Source organism: Pseudorca crassidens, chromosome 3 (assembly GCF_039906515.1).
Source record: "Pseudorca crassidens isolate mPseCra1 chromosome 3, mPseCra1.hap1, whole genome shotgun sequence".
Taxonomy (NCBI): Eukaryota; Metazoa; Chordata; class Mammalia; order Artiodactyla; family Delphinidae; genus Pseudorca; species Pseudorca crassidens.
The window spans coordinates 126,709,315-126,732,030 of NC_090298.1; the positions used below are offsets into that span (position 1 = coordinate 126,709,315).

The window sequence follows — 22,716 nt, forward strand, 5'->3', positions numbered from 1 at the left end:
ATTCCAGGGCCTTGCTCTTGAGTGGAAGGTGGAGGGGGTGGAAGGAGGGCAGTGGGAGAAAAGGAGCCCCAAGGCCTCCAGGTGGCTGTAAGAGGGGGCAAGGCGAGCCTGAGGTTTTGGAAACATTTATTTTTAAGTGTCCGGTGTCACCGGGGGCTTTTTCTTTGGGTTTTGAAACGCTCCAGAAGTCGGCACTCTGCATGTGCGTGTTTGCGGAGCAGAATATGGGCTGTATTTATTCATCCTTTAGCCCGAGCCCTTAAAAATATAGACGGCTAATGTCTTCAGTATGTATGAAATATCCCATATGCTCGGAAACAAAAGGGGCTCTGTTATTAAAGTTTCATTTCCACACGCCCCCTCCCCTCCCTCCCGCCCGCCCCTGACACCCTGCCCTCCTCCCATCCCGCTCAGCCTGATCAAGACAGAGCAGGAGCCAGGAGGCAGGCGGGCAGGGCTGGAGCCCGGGCACAGCCGGTCCCTGCGAGAGTGGGCGCGGATTCTGGCTCCAGGTGAGGGGGAGTCCATGGAGGACGGGAGCAGGGTCTTCCAGGGGAGAGGGGCCTCCAGGGTCGCTGGGATGGCCAGTGGAGGAGTGGGGACCAAGGTGGCCCTTCTTGCGGGCGCCTGTGGGGCAGGGCCCCTGGCAGGGCCCGGCTGTCTGGGACGGAAATGCCCGCTCTGCTGCTAACGGAAACCACATGTGCCTCCCAGGCAGCGGGACAGAGACGCCGCCAGGCCTGGCGCTTGGGACTGGGGGGAGGAGAGATGCAGGCTGGCCCCCACTGTGTGCCCCGGGGCGGCTGGGGGGGTAGGGAGGGTGGGGGTCATTTGCATGTGTACCAGAGCGTGCGTGACTCTAAGTTCTGTGTGTGTGCATGTTGCATGGGTGGGTGGTCTGTGTGTCGGTGGGGGTGTGTGTGTGTGTAAGCGTGTCTGCAGATTGGTGGGGTGTCCCTGCTCGCAGGACCGAATGAGTCTCCCCCTTGGCCTCCTGTGGCCTGAGTCCTGGGCGGACTCCTACCTAACACCCGGAGCCTGGGAGCCCGCTGGCTGCCTCCTGGGAGGGTCCTCTGGGGTGAGGAGACACCCAGCCGAGCTGGTGGCAGTCCTTCTATGCTGAGACTACCCTGTAGCCACCGCCCTCCTTCCTTCTGCCTCCAGCCCAGTTCAGTCTCCTCACGCCTGCACAACCTCTACCCATTTCCCAGAGAGAAAGGCTGAGGCGTGGAGCAAGGGGCTGACAACAATCTCTTCTCCCACGTCTGCCGTCATCTTTTTTCAGAGTGCTCGCCTCCAGGAGCTTGGCATCTTCACTGTAGCCCTTGGAGGTGAGGAAACCAAGCCCAAGACAGGGGACAGCTTGCCCATGGCATGAGGGAGAGAGTATGGGGGCTGTCCGAACCCGCAGGGGTCAGGGGATGACTGGGACAAGGGCTCCTTGGAAAAAGGCTGCACTCAGATTCTATGGCAAATAGGGGCACCCTGCTCTGGGGGAGCTCTGTAACCTGAGTCCTGGGTCTTCTCTCCCTAAAGAGCCAGCCTTGCCGGGAGCTGGGCTCTGGGTCCTGGGGGTGGCCCTGGCACTGCCTTGCTCTGGAAGTTGGATGGGTCTCCTCCTGACTCTGGGTCTCAGTTTCCCCATCCCCACAAAGACAAGTGTGGACCAAGATAGTATTTCCCAAAGCGTGGTGTGCACGGCGCCAGCGGCTGAGGAGATGATGCCACGGGGACTGCCAGTTTTCATTTTAACAAGGGTTGTGTGTTATTTTCACCCCCTCCATTAGGGGAAAATACATAAAAGCGCCTCAAACCAGGGAGCGGATTTAAATAAAAATATAAACAACCCAAATGAATGAAGGCTGAGTTCCGCTAGGAGATCCCTGGGGTCCTCTCCATTTTAGCAACAGGCCCGCTTTACGTTTCTACCATTTTAAATGCTCATGAGAGTGCTGGTTCCGGCTATCTGGGACCTAAAGATGTGATCTGCTGTATAGATCATTTTTTGGCCTCCACAGATTAGCAGCCCTGTTATTCTGTGTCACCTTGGAGTGTGGTGTGGTGTGGTGTGGTGTGTGTGTGTGTGTGTGTGTGTGTGTTGTGTGGGAAGGGACTGGGAATGAAATGGGCAGAGCTGGGGAAAAGATTAGCCCATCCAATGTTGAGACTAGGTGCCCAAGGTCAGAGGCAGGGAGCTGGGGAAAGAGATTTTTCCCTGCCTGACTGACATTTTCAAGCGCTTTGTCCGCCCTCAGCCTTGCACTGAATCGCCGGGATGGGTGGGTAGGCGAGGGGCCGCCCTAACTTCAGCCTTTCCTGTCATTCAGCCCTGGCTCCCTGGCCACTTGGCTGCGTTTTATGTGCCAACCCAGGACTGGCCCAGGAAAGGTGCCCCGGGAGGATGCAGGGCGTGTGGGAGGCCCCTGGGCGGAGGCCTCATCACTCCTGCAGGCTGGGCTGCTTGGGTCTGGCGCCATTGAGCATGTGCTCCTCATGCCCCTCACCCCCAGCCCACTGTGTGGCTCGCTGTTACTGTTACTCAGGACAATGTTTGTTTTTTCATGGATCTTCATTGGTAACTTGTCTCGTCACCAGCCCTCTAGGCCAGCACGGCATTTCCCTGCGGCAGGAAGTGCACCTTCCCAGACTGTCTGACTTGTCTCATCCTGCACTGGGAAGAGGGCATCCAGAGGGCTCGAGGATGGGGATGGCATCCTCAGTGGGGATGAATGCATGGCCCCTTCTTGGGGAGGCAGCAAGTGCCCACGAAGGAGCCCAGGGCAAGCTCCCTGACCTTTTGGGGTTTCAGTGTCCCTACCGCCCCCAGGAGACATCGTCCTCAGTGAGGCTAAAGTAATTTTCTAGTTCTGTCCTAAGATGAAGCAACACCCATCTACCTCTAGAGGGTTCTTGTTCCTCTAGAAGAGGGCCCTTCTAGGGAAGGAGCGGGGGACAAACCTTGTGAGTCTGGGGAGGGACTCCCTGAGCAGGGATGGGCCACATGGAGTCATCCATACTCCTTGAGCCCAGGTTCCCTTGTGGGCTGGACTAGCTGTCTCAAACTCTGGGGAAGCAGCTGGCCGGGGTCAGGGGCAAAGTCCCTGCTTGCAGAACTTACCACATTCTAACTGGCTTTCAGTGGCCCTGGGAGCTACCAGCAGCTACACCCAAGGCCAAGGGCAAGTGGAGACGTGGGCAGCCTCATGGGCATCGTTACAGAGAGATCAACCTGGCCAGGGAGTGGGAGGCGGCACTGATTACTGGGGAGGACACGGACTTAAAGAGCAACCTCTTCCTAAGGAAACATTCTCATTTGGAAAGTGAAACTCTTCATACGACCACTGTCTGCTTAAACATGTCCCCCATGGTGGGCTCTGCCATGGATTCCAACGGAGGCAGAGGATTCCAGTTAAACTTGGCTCATCTACCCAAAGTGATGCCCTGGGGGCTCCACTTCCTTAGATTTCACCTTGATTTCTTTTTCCTGGGTTTGCTACACGCAGAGTGTGGAGTGGTGACAAAGCAGTCCACCTATAGGGTCACACCCAGATCTACTGACAATATTTTCAGGCAAAGGAAAGGTGAAGTTTGCTCTTGGGTTAGGAACAAAGAAAAAGGAGAGAGATCAGTTGGACCTGCGCTCTGCTCCGGCCGCAGCTGTGGGACCTTGCCAGGTCCCTGCATCTCTCTTAGCTTGACTTTCCTGATCTGTAAAATGGGTTGTCATGAAGAGTCAGGAGATGATGGTACAGAAGACCTGGCAGACACTGTAGCCGGCACTCGATAAATAGCAGCTCAAAGGTATCAGGCCTGAGGATAACTCTGCTGACTTAGGGAGGGTGTGTCATCGCCACTTCACAGAGGGGAGGGGCCTCAGAGCCACGTGCAGTGAGATGAGGGTAGAGCACCAACTCTTTCCCAGGCCTGGGTTCTGCTGGCTCTGTGCCTGCTGGCAGGTTCCTTCACTCTCTGAGTCTCAGTTTCCTCAGCTATAAAACTGGGCCAGGGATAGCACCTAGGGACCTCATCGGGCGGTTGTGGGGATTAAACGAGCCAACCTAAAACTCCTGGCATGTAGTGGGCTCTCAGGGAACACTACTCTAGCTGAGCAGGAACCTGGAGGCCCGAAGCCAGGTCCTGGGCTGACCTCAGGGGCCAGGGCCTTCAAAACGCTTGCTTCAAATCATCCCACTCGTCCCCAGTTGGGGCCACAGCGTTTGGAGCAGGAAGGTCAGGCAATCAGAGGCTCTGCAGCCCTGGAGGGCATCTCCCCTCTGGACTGGTTTCAGGTCCTGCCACAAACACTACCAAAAACATCTCCTAGAGGGGTGTTCTGTCCCGGTCCCTGTCCCCAGGCAGAGGGTGGGCAGTAAAAGTACACCTCACTATCACGGCCAGCAGGCGTGTGAGTTGGCTTCCTACCTGAAGGATCTTGAGAGAAAGGAGGAAACTGGGAAAACTGAGGCTCTAAGAGGGAAGGGGCCTGTGTGGGGTCCATGCGGAGGTGAGGCGGGGACTGGAGGGGTGCAGGCGAGAGGGTGGGAAACCTTGTGGGGAGAGGGAGGCGGGGAGGGCCCTGTACCGACCCAGCCAGGGCTTCCTTCTAACGCTGTTCCCTGGAAGCAGGAACCGATTGAAGGCGAACCGGAAAAGAGAGAAAGAAAGCAAACAGAATCAGAGAAAAGCCTAGAGCTCCAAGCGCTGGGGTTGTTTGGTCTGGCTGACCACCTCCTGGGCCATTCGCAGCTGCTCTGCAGACAGATTCCAGCAACCCTCGCCACACGCGCTCACACACACATACACACACACAGTCCCACACAGACACACACACACACACACACACACACACACACACGTATGCACAGAGGCAGGGCGCAGGAGCTCCGAGCAGGAGGGCAGGTGCTGGGACGGAGGGCTTCCGCAGCCCCTTCCAGCTTGGGCGCCTCTCTTCCCACACAGCCACGGCACACAGCAGCCCAGCCCCTTGCTGCAATTATAGTAACACCTACCAGGCACTTACTGTCGAGCTCTAAGCCCTTTACTTGGATGAACTTGTTTAAGCCTCACAGCAACCCCACGAGGTGGGCACTGTAATCAGCCCCAGTCTGCAGATAGGAAAGCGGGCTTGGAGTGGCAGGGCCCGGAGCGTGGTGCCCCTCCCTGTCTCTGTGCCAGGCCCTGGGATCAGCCCTTTCACCCTGCCCCCACTCTCCACACCATGTGACCAGCAACATGATGCTGCCCTCTTCTCAGGCCCCAGGAAGGGGAGTCACAGAGAGTGGAGGGCACAGGGCTGGATGTCTTTGCGTGTGCGGAGAGGAGAGACAGGGGGTCGGGGTCGGACAAACTCTCGCGTCACAAGTAGGCTCAGTGTCCTCCAGCCTCCTCTTCCAGCGTCTCTGCCATAGCTCCCTTCCGTCACCTGCCCCAACCCCTGAGACTCACCTCTATCCCCTAGACCTCACCATCCAGCATCTCTCACCCTCACGCTAGTTTATCCAGCCAGCCATTACCTCAACGAGCGTGTCCTGAGCTTCTTAATAATAGCATTGGATGCCTGTTGACAAAACATATTTCCCTTCCATTATTTTATTTCATTTTGCATGTGTGTGGTGGTGGTTATTATTTTCTTTTACCCCGTCTCCACCATTCACTGAGAATCCTTTCCAATCGAGGGCCAAACTCACTAAAATGCATATCAGAGTCCTCCACTGGGCTCAAAATGCCAACTGTACACGTACAGGGTGTAGGAGATGTGGCTCAAAAGCAGCAGTGGTATAGTGATGTCTTGGTGAAGCATAAAGACAATATAATTCAGCAGAGATATCACAGTTGAAAGGGGGGAAACGCTACTCTGACGTTAGGCTGCATTAATAAAGATAGAGTGCCCAGAATGAGGGAAGTCATGGCCTTGCCCTGGTCTACGCTGGTTTGATTTTCCTGGATTACTGTGGTCAGTTTAGTTCTGAGAATCTGACAGACTGGGTTGAGAGTAGAGGAGTGTGAACAGGAGAGAAGGGGTCGGAAAATTCTTCCCTATATAGAATAGTTGAAGTGACTGAGGTTTAGCTTGAGGAAGGGAATAGAAAATACTCAGAGGATGGGATTAAAATCAGCGGGGTAGAGTGGGGGGAGATTTCACCTCTCTAGGAAAGGGATGCGAAAGATGGAATGAATGAGCTGCCTCTGGGGAAAGTGAGGCCACTGACACCAGAGATGCACAAGGCTGGAGGCCTTAGTGAAAGGGGATTTGAGATTGAGATGGGGGCTTTTGTTCCCTTCCAGTCCCAACACCGAGCCGCTCTGAGTCGGTGTCTCCTCACTCCAGCTCTTCCCACAGGTTGTGCTGAAGGTGAGGGGTCCCCAGGGAGGCCTGAGCACATCCCACCCCCGGTCTCTCCATGCTGCACAGCCTCAACTCCCACGCCCGCCCCACGGCCCACCAGGACCAGGACATAAAGTCTTGGACAGGCTAATCCACATGGTTGGAGGAACCCTTGGGAAGCACCTTGTCCACCCCCTCCCTGTATGGTGGGGTGAATGGAGGCAAGTGAGGAGAAAGGGTTTGCCCGAAGTCAGTGGCTTGTACGAGGTGATCATAACCCCACCTTGAACCCAGACCTCCACCCCTGGGCTCCTGCCTCCGAGCCTGCCAGGTCATTAGTGGACCGACAATGTGGTTCCCCCAGTCAGGGAAGGTTCCCAGGCAGAATCAGTCCCACTCTTTTCCACACCCCATAGTGTCTCTCATTTGAGATCTGCTTGACATGCATTTATTGAGAACCTACTAGGTGCCGGGCATTATGCTAGCACTTAGTGATGTGATAGTGGCTGCACTAGAGTAGGGGGTGGGCTTCTTCCCTCTGTCACCTTCAGAGCACTTCTCAGTTTTGAAATTACTTGGTTTATTTATTCATCTAATGGCTTACTCCCTGCCTTCCCTGTGCCACCCTGCCCTGCTCTCAACCCATCCAAGCCCCCACTGTACTCCCAGCTCCCAGAGCAGTCCGGGTTCATAGGATATGTTTATAAACTGCTTGCTGAATGAGTGAATGGGGAGCAAAACTGACGCGATGCCAGCCCTTGTGGAGCCAGGGTAACAACCAACACTTCCTGAGCCCGTCCATAGGCCTGGCACTGTGCCAAGTGTTTCTCCCACATCATCTCGTTTAATTTTCACAATAGTGCCTAGAAGGTAGTGCTATCATTGGCCCCATTTTACAGATGAGGAAACTGAGGCTCAGAGAGGTTGAATAGCCTCTCACGGCTCTTGCCACCTCCCACCTTATATTATAACTATCCAAGCCCCTGTCTCATGCCCCTCTGACCACACTAGACTCCTGGAAGGCAGGAACCACTTCTGCTTTCCCTCTGTTCTCCCCTGAGTCCTGCACAGCGCTGATCTTCCTTGGCACCTATAAACATTTATTACATTCAGTTGGGTTGAATAAAGATTTGGGAAAGGAAAAGAGGACATGGTGAGGAAGAGAGGATGAGTAGAGAACACCAAGCAAGGGGCAGACAGCAGCATAACGCAGCGTCAGTGCTGGGAGCCAGCTTCAAAGACCGTTTCACCCAGTGCCTCCCCCACCCACATTCAACTTTGGGACTCCCTCCAGAGCAGCCCGCCAAGGAGTTTCCCAGGCTCTGCTTGTTCACCACCAGTGATGGGGAGCTCAGCACCTATTGAGGCATGAGATGATCCAAGGATATCACTTAGCCCAGGGCCAGGTGGTTCCCTGACAGCTCGTCTTTCCTGAGTACTTTCTCTGTGCCAGGCACATTAGAGCCACAAGAGGTAGGTACTATTATTATCCTAGTTGGACAGATGAGAAAACCGGGGCATGGAGAGTTGTATAACTTGCCCAAGGTCTCACAGCTGGTAAGTGGGAGAATACAGAATACAATTTGAAGCCCAGGAGTGGGGCCCTAGAGAGCCTGCCCTCCTAACTTCTATGCCAGCGCCGTCCATTGAAATAAATGCAAACACACATGTAATGTTACATTTTCTAAAAGCCACACTAAAAAAGTAAAAAGAAACAGGTGGAAAAAAAAAGGAACCTGAGAAATTTATCTTAATAATATGTTCACTTACATCCAAAATAGTATCATTTTAACATGTAATAAATCTAAAAAAACTCATTAATGTGACACTTTACGTTCTTCTTTGGGTTCTAAGCCTTGGAAACCTGGTATGCATTGTAGCACATCTCAGTTTGAACTCAGCACCTTTCAAAAGCTTAGTGGCACATGTGGCTAGTGGCCACCATACTGGACCACAGAGTTGTATACTAGACTGCCTTTCAAGGTGCTTGCTATGCTATATCCTAGTGCATAGGAACAATCCAATAAATGTCAGGCACCGTTATGATTATTTTTATCACTGGCTGTTGGTGGTGGTGGTCCAGGGAGAAGCTGGGCCGAGGCCCCAAGCCCTTGGCATAAGCACTGATGTTTCTGTTCTTAATCTGAGTCCTCCAAGCCAGCAGCCTGATGTCTCCCAGGCTAAGCCAAGCTCTGTGCACCCTTGGCCTCTGGGTTGGGAAGAGCCAGCCTAATTCTCTCTAGGAGGTGAGGGAGAGACCAGGCCGAGGTCTCTCCATCTCCCCAGCTGGCCAGCTGAGTACCACATGAAGTGAGGCCTCCTTGGGGTCTATAAGCCTGTGGCCCATCTGCTGTGGAGTGTGGGGTGGCCAGGTACACATCTGGAAGGAAAAGGACAAAGGCCCCTCCTTCTGTGGTCTCTGGAAGCAGCACCTCCTGCACGCCTTAGGCAGATTAGGTCTTTACACAGAACAAACAAACACACAAATCCCCACACATTGTTTTAATACTTCTTTTTTTCATGAAACCCCACGAGTTAAATGGAACAGAGATAAGGGGTTGGCATTGCCCCCTATCCCTCTGTGGTTCCTGGATGGTTGCTGAGCGCTTGCAAAGTGGTTCCCAAACCTGTCTGCACATTGGAATCACCTGGGAAATTTTGAAATATACCAATGCCTCAGAGGTTGATTGAATTGGCATAGGGTGCGGCGGCGGGGCTTTGGAATGTGTAAAAGATCTCGGGAGATCTATCAGGCACACAATTTTGGGAACTGCTGTGCTAACCCTTTGGGGTACAAGCTCATCTAGTCCTCACAGCAGCTAGGATGCTGGTGTGGTTATAGTTCCCACTTTACAGATGGAAAGATGGAGGCCCACAGAGGTAAAATAACGGGCCCAAGTTCAGACAGCCAGGAAACAGGCATGGTAGGGATTTACTAGCCATGGTCTTAGCCAGTGGTGTGCTGTTAAATGTTTAACGACTGGCTCTCTGGAGCCAAAACAAAGGCCCTGATTTGTAGCATCTGCCCATATCCATGGTGGAATGACTCCCACCACGGCTGATTTCAAGCTACCAAAGTGATGTCACTGAGCACAGAGCTGGGAAGTGGTTCACACAATTGGCTGTCGGGTCAGTACATTGGGCTCCAGCATGTGGCTGGGCCACGCGCCACGGTGAAGAGGGGGGGATCCTGTTGAGTAGGAGGTAGATATTGTAGTAATTTGCTGAATTTTTAGTCATAGAACACTTTCTCAAATGAAAAATTTGCAAGCCCCCAATATTTCCAACAGATAAAAAGCAGTATGTTATCAGTAGAGGTTTATTTTATAAACTTAAATGATAAGATCTTGCTCTTGCTAAACTGGGTGAGCCCCAGGGCGGGGTGGAGACTTATGATAATGGGCAGTAGGTGGCGTGAACAGCAGCCTCCACTCAGAACCAGAAGTCTTGTGGTCCAGGCCTACCTCTGACCTCACTGCCCGGGTGGCCTTGGGCCAGTCCCTGCCCCTCTGGGCCTCCATTTTTTTGTGTGTCCAGGAGGAGCCTGGACGGCACGTGGGACCCGCAGGGTGTGGTTTTCTAAGCTGGTGTTGGCCCTGCAGCACCCCTGCCTGACCCCAGCCAGCCTTGGCCCTGTATTTATAGCCATGACTTCAGTCTCTCCAGTGCCACTGAAGCTAGTTCCCTGGACCACATATTTATAAACCCAGCAGGGCAGAAATAGATGTGACGTGCAGGGAACTTGGCTGATTTGGTGAGCAGACTGGATTTGGTGTGTCCATTTGGAATGGGCTCAAGCTCCCAGCATCCTGGCTACCAGGACTCAGGCAATCCAGAGCCAGAAGGGCGCTTGGAGACTCCAAGCCCAGCCCTGTATTTGTGTGGTTGGGGGTCACTCAGGCCCAGGAGTGAAGGGACATGTCCAGGTGTGCAGAGGGCATGGCAGAGACAGGCCCAGAATAAAGAATTTTTCTGCACTGTGCAAAATGGCCTCTCCCTGGACCCTGGGGAGACCGCCCCCTCCACGAGTGATCATATCAGGTGCCAGGTACCTGTCAGGTCCTGGTTTGGTTGTTTTTTTTTTTTTTTTTTTTGTTTTGTTTTTGTTTTGTTTTGTTTTTGTTTTCCATTCTGGTCTGCAGAGATGTTTATCTTACTTTTTAGCACAGATGGGTTTTTAGATTTATTTTTATTTTTTTTTACTCAGTGTATTTAGAGCTGAAGTGTGAACTCATGGCGCCATCCTGCCTAGAAGTATACCATTTTCCCCAACCTTTTTTAAATTTATTTATTTATTTATTTTAGGCTGTCTTGGGTCTTCGTTTCTGTGCGAGGGCTTTCTCCAGTTGCGGCGAGCGGGGGCCACTCTTCATCGCGGTGCGCGGGCCTCTCACTGTCGCGGCCTCTCTTGTTGAGGAGCACAGGCTCCAGACGCGCAGGCTCAGTAGTTGTGGCTCACGGGCCTAGTTGCTCCGCGGCATGTGGGATCTTCCCAGACCAGGGCTCGAACCCGTGTCCCCTGCATTAGCAGGCAGATTCTCAACCACTGCGCCACCAGGGAAGCCCTGGTTTGGTTGTTTTTCTGCTCTGGGACCGTGGGCAGAGATTCTCCTCCCTCGGCCTCTGTTTCTCCATCTGTTAAATGTGAATAGTAGTAGGTACCTGCCTTCTAAGGTTACTGTGGGGAATAAACAAGGTCATGCTTGATATCATATACCTGGACAGTGCCAGCACACAGTCACAGTCAGTGTTCGGTCAGTGGTGCCTTATATCCTCAGTCACCCCTTAACAAAAGTAACCTATAGGATATCATTATTATTATCCCCAAACTCATTGTATAGCATGTGTTTTACATCGAGGAGACACTCTATCCATTTAAAGAACTTGGAAAAGAACGCCCTCAAAGAAATAAAGCTAATATGTGAAATCACATTTTTATATACTGGACCATAAAAATGCTCAGTCCTAGATGGTAGACAGGTTCGTAGTGGAACATGAAGGTTCTAAAGTGGTGAATGCTTGAATAATCAGAGTGTTAGCGTAAGACATCTCCCAGGGGCTTGCAGGGTTTGTGTTCCTGAGTTTGCCACCTAATGTTGATTTTACATATTTTTAATTGTATATGAGAATTTAATGTAATACTGAACCTGAAATACATATGCCATACAAAACAGAAGATAGCATCATAGTAATACCACTGTTTTTCCTGTCCTAATGATACATGCACTCCCCAGTCCCCTTTCCTGCTTAATTATTTTTCCATTGCACTTATCACCCTCTGACATACTTTCTTATTTATTTATTGTCCGTCCACCCCAACTAACGTGTGAGCTTCACGTGGGCAGGGTTTCTTTCTCTTTTGTTCACTGTGTACTGCCAGGGCTTAAAATAGTGGATGGCACAGAGCAGGTGTTCAGTGAATATGTGTCAAAAGAAAGAATGAATGAATAAGTGAATGTGTGCGTCTCCATCCTACCAAGAAGGCAACTGGAATTCAGTGAGATGAGTGACTGGTCCAAAGTTACCAAGCTATCATGAGGCCTGGCTGACACTCATCTCTCCTGAGACCACCCAGTGTGTCCATCTCAGGAGTTCTTCCCAGGCCCTCACAGCTACCTCTTGTCAAGGGATGGTTTCCTGACGCTTCCAGAGCTCTCCCAGCTTCACATGACGCTCATCCAACACTGGTCCCTTAGGTCCCAGGAGTAGGACAGGAACAGTGGGGAGAAGGGAAGTGGGGAAGAAGGAAGAGCAGTCAGAGCAGGCTGGGCAGCCAGGGTGGTGATGGCCGGAGGCCAAGGCAAGAAGAAAGGAGGCCACGATCGGTCAGTCTGTCCTGCAGGTCTGGAGGGAGGGGTCAGTAATGTGGGGTCACATTTGCACATCCCTCTGGGACTGACTCTGCCCACTGGAAAATGCCAGGGGAGGGCAAGTCCAGGGAGGATTCAGGGACACCTTCAATCGTGGATACTGCCATCCCCACCAACCACTCTGCCCAAGGCCTTTTTTAGCTGGGGAAACTGAGGCCCATTGAAAGGAAGTGACTCTTCCAGAACACATAGCAAGATAATTCCAAATGCCAGGCTTCCTCATTCTCACCAGTTCTGGAGGTTGGAGGGGGTTGAGACTCCCCCTTTGGAGCCACGGGGAAGAGACCCCCACCCACGTTGGCTCCCATCCCCCCCTTGAGAGAAAAGCACTAAGGGAGGAACATACTCTCAGCTCAGACCCTTGAGGACAACAAAAGCTCTCTTCCTAGTGGCCAAGAGAACTCAGCTCTGGACAGTCCAGACACTACCCTCCACCCCACTCCTAATGCCAGGGTGCTGCCAGACAGGGGTGGGGTGGGTAGGGGCACCCTGAGCCATCTGGACCACTTCTGGGTGACCCCTTTCCCCAGAGTGACTCCAATTTTGTCCCTAGGCTATACATACAGTTAGTACCTCAGTTACTCCAAGTCCATTATTCCACTTGATAAATATTTATTTAGTGACTCCTCTGTTCCAGGCAGTGTACCAAGCACCGCAGATAATCTTCCCCTCTCTCCCTTCCACCCTCCCATCCTCCCATCTTTCCATTCTTCCTCCTCATTCATTCATTCGTTCATTTAGTAACTACTTAAACTATTAAGGCAGTGCAGCCTATGGAGAAGAGGGATATCTGGAGCTGGACTATCCGGATATGACCCCCGACTCAGCCACTCACTAGCTGTGTGAGCTTGGCAAGTCACATAAGTTCAATTTCCTTATCTGTAAAATGGGGATAATAATAGCATCTTCCTTATAGGGTTGTGATGAGGATAACATGAGTCAATGTACACTAAGTGTCTGGAATAACACCTGATGTAGTAAACACTTCATAAACTTCAGCCGTCATCCTTGTCATTGTGATTATGTGCCTGGCACTGTGCCAGGTGCTGAGGAAATTACTTCAAAATGCTCCTCTCACAGAGGCGTCTGCACGCCAGCCCTTGTTTCAGCCTCCACTTCCACCCCCAAAGCTGGGCCTTGCCGTGGCTCCCGCAGCCCTATAGGGCTACCCTCTACACGACCTCTCAAGCCAGCAGGAGAGAGGCCAGGCAGCTGAAGCCTGTCACAATTTGGCCACCGTCTCTCCCAGCCTCACCTCCCTCTGCCCTGCCACACGTGCCCTAGCCTCAGCCTATCCAGGCCCTTGTGGTTCTCCAGATTCATCCTCAGATGGTCCTTCCTTCTTGCCTCCACGGGGCCTTGATGGACGGAGTACCCTCCATTCATCAGACTGCCAAACGCTTCCTGCCAAAATCCTTCCAATTCAGCTGAAACATCGTCCATCATCCCAGGAAGCCCTCCTTCCTTCCCCTCAGCCAAGAATCATGAGATCTGCCTCTGAATCTGCATTTCCCTTTGTTTGCAACTTTTCTTTATTCCATGAGCAATGGGGAGCCACGGAGGGTTCCTGAGCAGCTGAGCAACACACTCAGAGGTACACTTTAGAAGAATGGGCCAGATCCTGTAGAGGATGGAGACAGGGAGAGATTGCAGGTAGGCAGGCCAGGTATGGAGTCCTTCAGAGGAATAAGGGTTTCACCTTCCTGGGCTGCTTATCCCCTCTCTGCCTACTCTAGTCTCCCCTTTACGAAATCAGATCCTGTGATTTCCCCAGCACTGACTCAGGAAGTCAGGGGGAAAGTCAAAACTAGGACCCCATGCCTGATGCTGCCATGTGTCTACTTAAGCCCTGATCCTCAGCATTCCTCACTCCCCTTATTTCCTCTGCAGCTGCAGAGCAGGCGAGGGCACTGAAGACGATGAAGAATCAGGGCAGGCCAGACTGTGCTTTATGTTCCCCTGACCTGTGAGCCAAGCATCCCCAGAGCCCCATAGGTGAGCAGCACCCGGCCCTGCTCCCTCATCCCCTGCCAAGCAAAGGAACGAGCCTGTATCTTTCAGTTAATCCCTCAACAACCCTGTGAAGTAGGCTCTGTGTTAATCTGTTTTACAGAAGGGGAAACTGAAGCTCACAAAGACAGAGAGACTTGCCCAGAGTCGGGCAGCCACTGAACAGAGGAGTCGGAATTCAAACCCAGATCTGATTCCAAAGCCAGTGCCCTTCCTCCACCACATAGGGACGTGAGGCTCCCAAGGCCACGTCCCCTGGGCCCACTCATGGCAGAAGCCAACCACTGAAGGAGCCTCTGGAGATCTCGGTAGACCCTCAGAGCTGCACGGACAGGGGCTGTAGAGATCTGATGCTCAGCTAGGCCTCTGGTCCTGGGGGCCCTGCTTGGACTCCTGGGAGGCGAGGGGAGGGAGGACAGGAGGCTGACCGCTCAGGAGGGAGCAGGGCTTGTGCAAGAGGCTGGAGGCAGGTGTCTTGACACCTGGGCTCTAATGCCAGGCCTGTGTCTGAACCTTCTGTACAACCTAAGCGATACCTTCCCTGTTCTGGGCTCAGAGCTCCCCTCTCTGAGATGAACGCAGTGGGTTTGCTGGACTCTGTCAGCCCTATCAGCTGAGGGTGGATGGCCTGGAACCTTGGGCCTGTGGCCAGAGGAGGGCTGTGGATTTGGGGAAGCTGGTATCAGAGGACTCCCCCTCCCGTTTCTGTGGAGGCCGGAGCAGGCTCTCTCCTGCCCACGGTGGAGCCGTGCCCACACAGACAGGTGTGCTGCGTCTGAGCTCGCAAGCTCGGGGCTGGGCGGGGTCCCTGGAGTCAAGTCTGCAGCCACTGAGAGTGCGGGTAAGAGCACGGGGCCCAGCAGTTCTACCACTCAGCCCCCTGTGACCCTGGATGCAGAATTTCTCTCTCCGTGCCTCAGTTTCCTCATCTGTAGACAGCACTCACGTGGCTGTCCCACAGGAGCGTTAGGTCAAAGCCTTGTCCAAGCGCCAGCAGATGCTCAGGAAGGGGCAGCCGCCATTACTGTTCCGGGTCGTGACACCCCCGCCCCTTCCCCAGGCTCCGGAGCAGGGTGGGTGTTCCAGGGCTTGGGCCCACAATGGGGCCTGCCCAGACCCCCCAGCTGGGCTGGGAGCCTTCCCTCCTTGGGAGGGAGACTTGAATTGGAGCGCCCCTGCCAACTCCTCCCTCCCGGCTTGGCAGTGCGAAGACAACGCCGGCCAAAAATATTTGTGTGGGTGGCGGAAAGTTAACTTTTCCGCCTCTGTCTTCTTTCCTGGAAACCGTGGCCACCGTCAAATACAGCAAAACAGAAGCAGGCATAGAGTGAGGCGAGGCCCTGTGGGGCGTCCCAGGGAGCCCTGCCCCCCACACCCACTCCTGCCTCTTGCCATCTGGCTCCATGGTGGGGCGGGTGGCGGTGGTGATGGAGGGCTCCAAAGGCTTAGGATCATGGCATCCTGCAATGCCAGGGCTGGCTGGACCCTCCAGCATCCTCTGGCTCAAGCCCACCATGGTGCCTTTGGGCAAACCGACTCGAGTACAGAAGGCCCCTGCCCAAGGTCAAACAGCCAGCTAGGACTCTTCAGAATTCTACCAGCCCTTCATGAGGTTCTAAGATTCTTTGAAACTCTAATGGCAGAAATCTGGCAGCAGCTGGCGAGTGAGAAGGAATCTGGAGACGAATGAGGCCCTGGAACCTCTCTTCCCTGTGTCCACCATCACGGTCAAGGTGCCAGAGATGGGTTCAGAGATCAGCCTTATCACTTGCTAGCTGTGTGACTCAGGCCAGAAGTCACTTCGCCTCTCTGATCCTCAATTTCCCCACCTCCGAAATGGGATAATAACAGTACCTCCCTCATAGGAGCCTACTGGGGTGGGGGATGCCTGACCCTGCCTGGGGGCGGAGGCATGGCCTCCAGGTACCACAGCAGCAGAGGTCAGCCCAGGCCCTGAGGTCGCCAACATCCACAGTCTTTCACAATTCTCAGAATTCTCACTGCCCATGGGGCAGCCAGTAGGAGGTGGGGGGGATTCTTCTCTTTCTGTTTTATAACAGGATAAGTGACATTCGGAGAGTTCAGATCCTCCAGAGTTCACACAGCTAAGCAGTGGTGGAATCCAAGATCTGTTAACCAATATCTATAAACTTCAAGGTTTCCTCCCGAGTGCAATTGGTCACTGACCCTGACTTAAGCTCTACCTGCCCATCCTGGGGCATCTTGCCCACCTCTGCCTGGGGCCTCCACAAATGATTTTTAAATCTTTGTCTCCAACCTGGACCTCTCCCCTGCTCTTCAGGCCTCCCTGTGGAGCTGACCGTGCTCAGCTCCCCCGGAAATCCCAAATCAAACTCATCTCCCTGCTCCCCTGAACACCTGCTCCTAACCATTTATTCCTGATCTCTATTAACGAAATCACACTGTCACCAGAGTGACGAACTGGGCTGCATCCTAGCCTCCTCCCTCTTCCTTCACACCCACTCTCCATCTGCCTCCCCGCCCAGCCAATTCTTCTGCCCAAGTTTCTCTCCCATCTATCCCCTCCGCGTATCCCTGCAGAAAGACTCCATCCTCTCTCTCCTGGATTGCCATCATTTTTAACATTTCTAAATAATCATACTGTTATTATTATTGTCCCTGTTGTCATTCACAGCTCTCCCCACCAGATTTGAAGGCTTCTCAAGCCAGAGTACCATGTCTTCTTTAGTCCCACTGTAGCCCCAGTACATTTTATAGTGTCTAAAATGTAAACAGGAGCTCAAAAGTTTTTGGTGGAATGAAAGAATAGTCAACATGTATTAAGTTATGTCTCAGAAACTGTCCTAAGTCCTCTGCATGCATTTTCTCACTTAGTCCTCATTGCAACACGATGATGGAAATATTACGGTTCCCATTTTACAGATGGGGAAGCTGAAGTTCACAAAGGTCATGGGACTTGTTGCCCACCACACAGGTGGCAGAGGTGGGATTCTAGCTCAAAGCCTGGGCATGTAAGCACATCACTGCGCCCCATCCCTTGGTGCACAGCCTCCTCAGGGGGTCCTGGCCCCAGTCTTGCACCCTCTGCGCCACCATTGCTGTGATTCCTTGTGGCATATGTACCTTTGGTGACACACGAGAGAATTTTTTCTAGGAGGTGCCCAGATAAATATTTTTAAATAACTAGGTATTTATTTAATGTGTATTAAGGGGGAAAATGACTTAGCACAACATATTTGTGGTTTCTCTGCAATTATTGCTTAAGATAAGTCTAAAGTAATAGAAGTAAGTTATTTAAAGTTGATTTACGGAAAGATATTAAGCAAATAAAGTGTAAGTGGCATAAGGATATGGCAAAAATTGGGGCAAAAATTTGGGATGTCGAATGACTGAAGCTTGGGACTTTCCTATGGACACATGAGACCTGTACCCCCAAACACCAGTCAGTTCAGTTCTCAGGGTTCCCCTAAAGTGGAGTCAGAGACTCAGCCTGGAACACGCAGAGAACCATCTCATGCACTGTTTCTTTTCTCCCTCTGCAGATAGATCATCTTGAAGGGGAGGCCTCACAGGCGAGAGACGGGTGAAGGAGGAGGGCCTGGGGGGCCACCACCCACCCAGTCCAGGAAGTCTAGCAGTTGAACCCCACTCCAGCTCTGTGAGAAGGCCCTGAGAAGAGCAGAGACCAGGGCTTACTCGGGAGCCTCCAGTCCTGGCCTCAGCCCAGGCGCCAGCTTCTCTGTGTCCCTGAGGAGAGGCAGCACCATGCTGGGCCCTCACCTCCCGACCCCGCCCCTGGGGCCCAGCGAAGGCAAGTCCTCACCCTGCACATTTGGGCTTCCTGACGGGAGCTACAGGTGTCTGGCCTTGGAGGCCGAGGAGAGCGGCGGCGAGGAGGGCCTACAGGGAGAGGCGGGGCTCACGGACTTGGAGGAAAACGAAGTGGCCAGAAGGCGTGAGGACAATGCCTGCAGAGCCACCCAAGGGGCACCACAGCTTCCCAGACCCTGGGGCATCCAGTCACCCAGCTGCTCCAGGGAGGCACGAGGGGGTTCCCAGCATGACAACAGAGCCAGCCAGGACTGGGACACGGTGAAGGCCCAGCAGGTGATGACAGCCAGCCTCAGCCCCAGCCCTGGGCCCAGGGTTGCCCAGAAACCAGGTAAGCTCATGGCCCTTTTCCCCTGGACTGCCAGAGTCATGGGGGACCCCACAGGTGCTTAACACAGGCACTCCCGACCATATTTTCCCATGGTACACAAGAGACCATCAGAGTCCCATGGGCCTGCCCAGATTAACAGCTGTGGGGAGACAGGGGAGGCTGTACCATACGTGTCGTTCCAGCTGTACCACATCTAAGTCCACTCTCTTCTCTGCCAAAGAGGGCACGTGAGAAGGCAGCGAGAGAAAGCCACGTTATCATGCTTGGTTAAAAAAAGCCCATCACACACTCTTGTCTGCCCTTTTTTTTTTTTTTTTTTTTTTTTTTTGCGGTTCGCGGGCCTCTCACTGTTGTGGCTTCTCCCGTTGCGGAGCACAGGCTCCGGATGCGCAGGCTCAGCGGCCATGGCTCACGGGCCCAGCCGCTCCACGGCACGTGGGATCTTCCCGGACCTGGGCACGAACCCGTGTCCCCTGCATCGGCAGGTGGACTCTCAACCACTGCGCCACCAGGGAAGCCCCTTGTCTGCCCTTTGATCATTCGTGGTAACAAATGACCTTAGAGTCTGAGCAACTGATGGGGCAGGACCACCTTGCTGAACACACTAAGCGCCAACTACTTGCGGGCACTGGGGATGCAGCACGGGGCGCAACAGATGTGGTCCCTGCCCTCATGGTGCTTTGGAGGTAGAGTCTGAGCCTTTGATCTAAACCGACCTCCTAATTTTACAGGTGGGAAAACTGAGGCCCAGAGTGAGGAAGAGACTGCTCCAGGTCACTCGGCCTGTCGGTGGCTGAGCCGAGCCCACATTCCTCATCCAGGCCTTGGTTTCCCATCTGTTAGAGGCGACAGAGGCTCGTCACCTGGGCTGCAGTGATGACTCAGTGACATTGTGTAGGGGAGAGCTCGGTGTGCATGGCACAGGAGGAAGGAAGGAAGGGAGGAAGATCAATTTCCCACAGGCGGCAAGAGTCGGCAGGGCGGGACAGGGAAACCCACACTGAATCACCTCCACCGCTGGGTCCATGGCAACGCTGAAGTGGGTCCAGATGGGGAGGACATGAGCCGGGCCATGCTCGCTCAGGCGGGAGCCGCTGCCAGCAGATCCCGGGGGCGCAGGGCGTGCGGGGGACACAGGCCTGGGAGGGCTTGTGCGTCAGGAAACTGAAGGAGCACTTCATATCTGTGCAGGCGTCGCCGACACCCAGCCTGGCGTCTCACCAGCCTCCCACCCACTCCCTTTTCCGAAATAATTCTCTCCAGGCTCTGACCACACCCCACAGGCACCATTCCCCATGCCCGTGGCCCCCAGGCTTGGGTCACACAGGGAACCAGGCAGGAACAAGGAGGGGCCTTCAATGCATTTGGGGTAGGTAGGAGGAGGATCCCAGGGGGATCCAGCAGCCTTGAACTTGAAGACAGGCCTCCACACCAGAGTCGACACAAATCCAGGTCCCCTAGAGCTGGAAGCCTCAGGACCTGCTCCCTTCCCTCTCACAGACCATGGCTGGGGGTCAGGAGACATGGGTGCTGGTTCTGGACCTGATGCAACTAGCCAAGGCCCCAAAATCCCTTCCCAGTTTCTTCATCTGTGAAAATAAAATAGAAATAGGAGCCCTATCTACCTCATAGAGCTATCAGGAGGTTGCAGGGTAATCTAGATAAGCATGTAAGGGATGTTGATAACAACTACAATGATCATCGTCAGCGCAGCAATACAAGAGCTATTATTTGTTGAGCCCTCATGTGCCAAGTCCACTGTGCTAACAGCTTTGCACAGATCACTTCATTTAATCACATAACAATCCCCATAAGGGACATACTGTTACTATCTCCATTATACAGAAGAGAAGACTGAGGCTCAGAGAATATAAGTGACTTGCCCAAGACTCATGGCTAGCAAGCTGCAAAGCCATGATTCAATCACAGTGTTTTGAATGTGGGGCTTTGCTCTTGGCTACCACTGTGCTCTGGATCTACACGGGCGAGAGTTGTCTGCTGACACCCTTGAGGGGAAGAGACCATACATGGAGAAACTACCAGTACCGACTCCTGTTGGCTTCTCACACAGAGCTGGCCCATTTCATGGTATCTCATTCTTGCTGATCTTTCAAGGCAGCTACTATTCTCCCCATTGTACAGGTGAGGCAACTGAGGCTCAGAGACTTACGTCCCTTGCCCAAGGTCACAGTCAGCGCTGGAGCTGAGACTATGGTCTTGTTCTTCTTGCTCACAGTCCGGTTCATGCCTCTCTTTAACAACTAGCCAGATGGTTATCTAGTTCTGTCCTGAACATTTCTAGGGACAGAAGAGGTAGGAGTAACCTCAGGAGGATGGAGTGGGCAGGGGAGACTTCTCAGAAGTGGAGGCAGGAAGGAAGCTGGGTCTTGGGAGAGAGTAGAAACCCGGGTGGTCTTGGGTCAGAGCCTACACTGGCCTTTCTGCTCCCTTGAGAAAGGGAGTGGCCAGAGTCCCTTCTCTCTATGCGGAGATCTGGAGGGAAGGGGCCTGTGGCTGCCAGGTTATTAGCGGATTAGGGCGTCCTTTTAAAACTTCCTCCCGTTACTGCCAAAGGATTATAAGCATCTTCAGACAGTTACACCCATCCTTCCGCAATTATACCTGCCTCTCTTGAATGCTCCCTGACAGTTTTAACTATGGGTCACGGCATCTTCTGCCTTGGGTATCCACCACTTGGGGTGGGTGGGTTTCAGTGACATTTTGCTCAGGCCTGAGTACAAGCTGAGCAGAACAGAAGGGGGTCCTTGGCAGGCTGGAGGGTCAGGGGATGCAAAGAGATGAGGTGGGCAGCAGCCTGCAGCTCAAGTTTCCTGCCATCAGCTGCTGCCAACTTGAGAGAAGATACGTGGGAAGGAAAGTGTCCCATAGGGCTCCTCATCAGCGCTGGTTAGTCCATAGCTCACCAAGAGAGACCCACGCTGTACTTCCCACAAAGTCTCAGCTGGTCGTAACTGGCAGGGCTTATTGAGATTATTCTATAGATAATCTTGTGGAGATTCCTAAGTCCATAGATGGCAAGTGAATTGTCCAAGGTCACACAGTAAGCTGGTGGCAAAGCTATAGCTGGAACCCAGAGTTTCTGCCCCTCAATTCAGCTGCCAGGCCCTGTGTTAAATGCTTTGCATGGGTTCTTTCTTTTCATCCTCTAAACAACCCTCTGAAGTTCATCATTTTCTTATCTGTTTGACAGATGAGGAAACTAAGGCATAACAAGTTTAGGTGACTTGTCAAAGTATCAGGCCAGCGGGTGGAGGAGCTGAGATGTGAACCCTGGGAGGTCTGGCCCATGCTTTCAACCACCCTCTGTGCTGCCTTGTCTCCATGGAGACAAGGCAGCAGGCTGTGTTCTTCCACCCACCTGGGGCTGGGGAAAGGTTGTTCAGACTCTGAGGGATGGTGGACAAGCCATACCCCTTCCTCCTTGGAGACACTCAGGGAGACCTGGGACCCACTGCCAATCCAGCCCCTCCTCTGCCCCTGGCTTTGGGATTCCCACCTTCCCTCCTCTCCAGGCCATTGTTCTGGAGGTCCAGGTTATCTGGAGAATGTGGAGACCTTTCCAACTCTACTGGACACTGCTCCAAGCCTTTGGGGTGGAGATGGGGGTGTGGATCTGGGTTGTCAGAGGAGCCCGGCCCCTGGCCATGTCTATCTTGCTGAGGCAGAGGAGTCAGCACCCATGATGAGAGCTGATCCCTGGGCCAAGGACAAGGCCCCTGCTCCTCAGGCCCGTGGAAAAGAGGGCAGACAGAGAGGCAAGGTGCGGCCCACTCTCCCTCCCCCCACCCCCCGACCACGGTGACTCTAATAGGGGTGATGGTGTAGGAGCAGGGCTCACAGGTTCTCATAGCCCTCACACGTGTACCCACGCATACTCGCTCACACTCCCTACAAACACACGTGTATGCACAATGACATCTACACACCATGTTCTTATGCAAATGCTCATGTGTATATATTCACAACTGCACACACATGCACACACATGCATGCTCTCAGACACCAACACACCCGTGCATGGGGTAGACATTGGCACACACCCTCCCACAGATGCCCCCCTCATCCATGCATGCTTAACTTTCACATGTGGACACATGTGTCAGATTTGCATACATAGCAGTCCCACCTGAAAACATACAAGCACACATATTCCCTCCCTTAGGTACAGGTTAAAAGCATGTTCCTTTCTCCATTTTCTTTTGCTCACACACCTACACTGTGCAATCTCTCTTGCATGCACACACTCTCTCCTACAGGCATATCCACTCTGCACACCCACTGTCACATACCCACATACAGACCGAACCACTTTCTGTCCTTCCTTTCCCCCATCTCTTTCACTTTCA

General features: G+C 53.2%; 1 protein-coding gene across 1 annotated transcript in view; it reads left to right on the top strand.

Moving 5' to 3' along the window:
• Positions 1–419: 419 nt before the first annotated feature.
• Positions 420–22,716, top strand: part of SYNPO (synaptopodin) — a 54,108-nt gene continuing 31,811 nt past the window's right edge. Inside the window, exons 1-2 of the mRNA XM_067732285.1 lie at positions 420–512; positions 17,730–18,349. Of these exons, the coding sequence (XP_067588386.1) occupies positions 17,953–18,349 (397 nt within the window). The 5' untranslated portion in view covers positions 420–512; positions 17,730–17,952. The remainder of the gene's footprint in view (positions 513–17,729; positions 18,350–22,716) is intronic.